The following is a 5222-nucleotide window of genomic DNA, read 5'->3' as shown; positions in this document are numbered from 1 at the left end:
ACCTTTAAAAGAGGTCGGACTTTTCTTCTTGAGCTCTCTAAAAGAGGTCGGATTTTCTTTGGTGAGCTCCCAACTCATCCGACCTTGTTGTAAAGTCTGACCTTTAAAAGAGGTCGGACTTTTCTTCTTGAGCTCTCTAAAAGAGGTCGGATTTTCTTTGTGAGCTCCCAACTCATCCGACCTTGTTGTAAAGTCTGACCTTTAAAAGAGGTCGGACTTTTATTCGTGAGCTCTCTAAAAGAGGTCGGATTTTCTTTGTGAGCTCCCAACTCATCCGACCTTGTTGTAAAGTCTGACCTTTAAAAGAGGTCGGACTTTTATTCGTGAGCTCTCTAAAAGAGGTCGGATTTTCTTTGTGAGCTCCTGGCTCATCTGACCTTTGAAGAAAAGTCTGACCATCATTCTCTCCAATGAAGACTGGGCCTTTGTCACTCCGACTTTCTTTTTTCTTTGGATCGGATTCCAGTTTTCTTCCTGGAAGACATCCATCTTTATTGGTGTGCAAACAACATCAAATTCTACCGCAGGAATATTTTTTTTCATATTCATTGGCAGTGGTGTAATTTCTGAGCAACCAACGAAAGATGTACCATGTGAATTTTTCGTGTTATTCACTGCTCTGTTGTAATTGATATGTGAATCTAATGAGGAAAAAACTGGATTCATCACTTCATTGTCGGATTGGGATGCATTCAAATGGATTGATGCTGCACTTTTTGGCATGAGTTGAAAAGAAAGGTTTCATTGTTTTTATCAACAACGTTTTCCCTTCTTTCTTCAATTACTGACTAATATGGGATATTTTATTTATTTATAAAACCTGTGAATTTGGAACATGCAACTGCTCCATTCCATGAGTGGGTATCATGGACTTTTCTGAGATTGTAAGTCGGCACAGATGTCATTGTCCATCCTATCAATACGAAGAGGTTGGGATTAGTCCCGTTCCCTTTTCCTCTTTTTTTTTCTTTACGTAACTTCCTTTGCCAGTTGAATTTTCTGAATTGAAAATTCTTTTATTCAATTGGCTTTCGAATTCATTTTTTTTTGCCTTCTACAATGGCCTTGGGACGGTGCTTTCTTCTCTTTTAATCCAATTTAACTGTAGGAGTAGAATCATCATCCCTATTTGATATCCTCTGTCCATTTGGAGAAGTTTTTACAGGATTTCTGGCATCCATAGAAACTGTATTCCAACTTCTTTTTAACATGCTTTCATCTTATCCATGTCGAGAGGTTGTCCGACCATCTTGTTGGTCATCCGCCATTATCAAGAGTTGAGCTCCAGGTCCCCGGCAACGGCGCCAATGTTCCGGGGCTTACCTAGAACCGGACGGTGGTTGGACTTGTTTGAGGCCCAAGTACTGGAGGAGTGTGGTCTCCGACTTGGTTTACGTCTGGGAGCCGCCTCCGAGTTGTGTGTGAGAGAGAATGGAGGGTGGTACCTGCAAAGACACTCCGATGCCTAAGTCAGCAAAGGATTAAGCAGGTTTTAGAATGTATTGGAACTTAGAGATACCTGAGGAGTGTCAGGGTATTTATAGTGGTGATCCAATAACCACCGTTGGAGTAGTGCCACCTTTTTAGGTGGATAACCGTCCCTTTATCTAGGGATTGTTGGGATATGGCTTCTAGAAGTGGGTTGAGAGATTTTAGGGGCAGTTACTTATTTGAATAAGTGTAATCTACCAGCTATCTGTTGGGCCCGATTTCTTTGGAAAGAAGTCTGTGTTGAGTCCGACCTCTTTTGAAGAGGTCGGTGAATAACGAAAGCCAATCTTGGGCCTTTTGGCGTATTTGGACCTGGGCCATAGCGTTGGGTCAGGGTAGGAACAACTGGTAATGACCTAATTACAAAATTAAAAATAGTATAAGAACCTAATTAATAAAAATATAATTATAAATTTGATAAAATTATAAAAAATAACAAAATAACTAAATTTTCAGGCTGAATCTCAAAGCTCCAACAGTAGATCAGTGGGCTTTCATTTTCATATGGGCCTCATTTTGGGCTGTTAGTGGCAGTCTGGTAATTCTGGCAACAACCCAAGGTTATTTTAACAACCGTACATAAACCCTAAACGCCATATATAACGCTCTCCCAAAATTTTCCACCTTTATCTCTCACTCAGCGCAAAAAACTTAGGGTTTTCCAAAGACAGATAACACAAGCAACGCCTTCAGCAGTGTGAGAGAATAGAGAGAGAGGAAGCAATGGCGGCGCAGCCTCTCGAGCAGGTCCAATGCTTCGGTCGCAAGAAAACGGCGGTTGCGGTTACCTACTGCAAGCGCGGCCGCGGGCTCATCAAGATCAATGGCTGCCCAATCGAGGTTGTTGAGCCTGAGATCCTACGGTTCAAGGCCTTCGAGCCGATTCTTCTGTTAGGGCGGAGCCGCTTCGCCGGCGTCGACATGCGCATCCGCGTCAAGGGCGGTGGACACACTTCTCAGATCTACGCCATAAGGCAGAGCATAGCGAAGGCGCTGGTTGCGTTCTACCAGAAGTACGTTGATGAACAGAGCAAGAAGGAGATCAAGGACATTCTCGTCAGGTACGATAGGACCTTACTTGTTGCTGATCCAAGGCGCTGTGAGCCTAAGAAGTTCGGTGGTCGTGGCGCTCGCGCGAGGTTCCAGAAATCTTACCGTTAGGGAGAGAAAAGGAGGGGTTTTTTGGGGTATGGGGTTTCGGTTCATGTTTTATGCTGTGGAAAACTCTTATTGAGCAGTAGTTATATTAAGTCTTGGAGATTTTATTGCGTTTTGATTGTTATGTGATGCTTTTTTTTTTTTTACAGATATTTAATTTTAATCGAAGAACTTCATTGATTATTAGATATGAATTATGCAAAACTCTTCATTCATTTAAGTGTTTTGGTTTTTAAATTTGATTTAATTTAGTTTTCTAGTTACTGTTTTACTGGTAGCTGTAGTGATGACTGAATAACAATAATGTCAAGCTGGGGAGAACGCTTTTAATCACCTGCTATCAAAAGTTTTCAATATGAAGCATTTTTCATATGAAATATAGTTGGGATTATTAAGTCCCCCGTGTGTGTGGTTATGACTATTAGCTACATTGGTACATTTTTTTTTGCTATTTCATTGTAAAATTTAGAATATGTGCTCTTCCTTAAAAAGTACGGCCTTTAAATTCAGAGCATCTCTCGTTTTGAGGGTAATGCTATCAGAATGGTGGAACGAAGAAGGGCCGAGAAGGACACTACAAAATAGTGGGTCTCCAATGAATGCCCCAAATACATTCGTCTCTCTTGCAACTGTAGGGTGTAAAAGTATTTAACGCCACAATAAGTTTGAATTAGTGTTGTTTACTACAAAAATCTACGGGCAAAAGATGTGTTCAGATATTAGTGTGGGATCCATGGCATGGCAAACCTAATGCTTTTGATGCTTATATTGTGATAAACTATATAAAACTCGGAGTGTTATTGTGGACAAAATGATTGTGATTGAAAACACAGATGTAAGCAGAATCCGTTCCATTTTTAAGTTTGTTACGGTAGGTAACCGGAGATTAATACGACGGATGGCGTTTGGCGGCCCAAGTGTGTGATGGATGAGAACTCCGGGTAGGCACGCAGCTCGGGAGGTTCCGTCCGACTTGTGCTCGCGTGTGAATGGGGGGTGGTACCTGCAAAGACACTCCGATGCCTAAGTCAGCATGGGGTTAAGCAGGTTTAGAATGTATTGGAACTTGGTTATACCTGAGGAGTGTCAGGGTATTTATAGTGGTGATCCAATAACCACCGTTGGTGTAGTGTCATATCTTTAGGGTGGTAACCGTCCCTATTATCTTGGGGAGGTTAAGATATGGCTTTATGAGACGGTTAGAGAGATTTTAGGGGCGGTTACTCATTTGAATGAGTGTTTATCTGCCAGCTAATCTCGCATCCGACCTCTTCTGACCAAGTCGTGGTTGATACCGACTTCTTATGTGAAGGCCGGTACTTAGCTAGGCTCTAATCCTTTAGATTAGGCCTTTTAGTTGGACCTGGGCCTTTATATTGGGCCAGGGTATGAACAGGAGTTATCCATAAACTCATTGATATTGAAATATTAAGAGGTATAGTACTTAGGGTTTGTTTGGGTAAGCTTCTAAAAAAAATCTTTTTTCGAGTTATCTTTTTTTAAAAGATTTTATGGAAAAGTAAAAGTAATTTTATGTTTAGATATCTCATACAAAAAGATATTTTTATCTATGAATTATGTTTGGGTATAACAATATAAAAGTACTTTTTTGTTTATTTATTATATGAAAAACATATTTTTTAAAGAAAAAAGATCTTTTAAAAAAATATGTAAATTACAACTTCTCAAAAAAGATGTTTTTTTGTTTTTTTCTAGTGCTTTTACTTTTACTACTAGAAATTTACCAAACACGCTAAAAAATAAAAAAAAAGATATTTTTTCATTGAAAAAAGATTTTTTTTTTAACAGAATAATGGCGCCCAAACAAGTATTTAGTAGAATCTATTTTAATTTTAATTATGTACATGAATCAACAAAACGACCGAAAATACTTTTATTCTAGAAAAAAGATCATATAAAATTACTTCTACTAACTATAATTTTCTTATGTTTATTATTGAAAATAGTTTAGAGAGTCAACATTAATTCAACACTAATTAGTCAACAGTAAAAAAAAACATACCAAATAAACACCAAACTAAAAACAATAACATCCAAAATTTAAATTAAAAAATATTTAAAAATAAAATATAAAAAAATTAATTTAAAATATAGAAATTAAATTTTAAAGTTTAAAATTTAGGTAGTTAAATTTAATTAAATTTATGATTTAGAATTTAGATTTAAGATTTAGAGTGGTCGTCGGCGTCTAGTGGCAGATGGTAGTGACGGTGGTAACGAAGGACTGATGGTGATAGATTACATTGTGATGCTGGAAGAAAGAAGAAGTAATCCAAAAGGGATAAACGAATAATTTAAAAAAAATTGAGTGAATTGTTTGTTTGTTAGTTGAAGTTGGTAGAAGCTGGACCTAATCTATTAATTCTATTAATAGATTAGGTCCAGGCTCATAAAATAATTTAATAGATTTATTAGACTTGTTTTTTTTTTGGTGACTTTTATTAGACCTGTTTGAATTTATTAAAATATAAATAAATACAAAAATAATTTTTATAGTTAAAATAGTTATTAAAAATATTAAATTTGTTATACTTTATTGTATATATTTTTTC

General features: G+C 37.3%; 2 protein-coding genes across 2 annotated transcripts in view; one reads left to right on the top strand and one right to left on the bottom strand.

Moving 5' to 3' along the window:
- The window catches only part of LOC107475869 (probable aspartic proteinase GIP1), a 16663-nt gene that overhangs the window by 7773 nt on the left and 3668 nt on the right, over positions 1-5222 (bottom strand). The window lies entirely within an intron of this gene.
- LOC107475777 (40S ribosomal protein S16-like) lies at positions 2109-2773 on the top strand. Its single transcript, XM_016095441.3, has one exon. It carries the CDS (start codon positions 2215-2217, stop codon positions 2650-2652), a length of 438 nt encoding a protein of 145 aa, XP_015950927.1. The 5' UTR covers positions 2109-2214; the 3' UTR covers positions 2653-2773.

The sequence above is a fragment of the Arachis duranensis genome, chromosome 2 (genome assembly GCF_000817695.3).
Source record: "Arachis duranensis cultivar V14167 chromosome 2, aradu.V14167.gnm2.J7QH, whole genome shotgun sequence".
Taxonomy (NCBI): Eukaryota; Viridiplantae; Streptophyta; class Magnoliopsida; order Fabales; family Fabaceae; genus Arachis; species Arachis duranensis.
The sequence above is the reverse complement of the archived record's forward strand: the minus strand, read 5'-3'. Positions and strand labels throughout refer to the sequence as shown.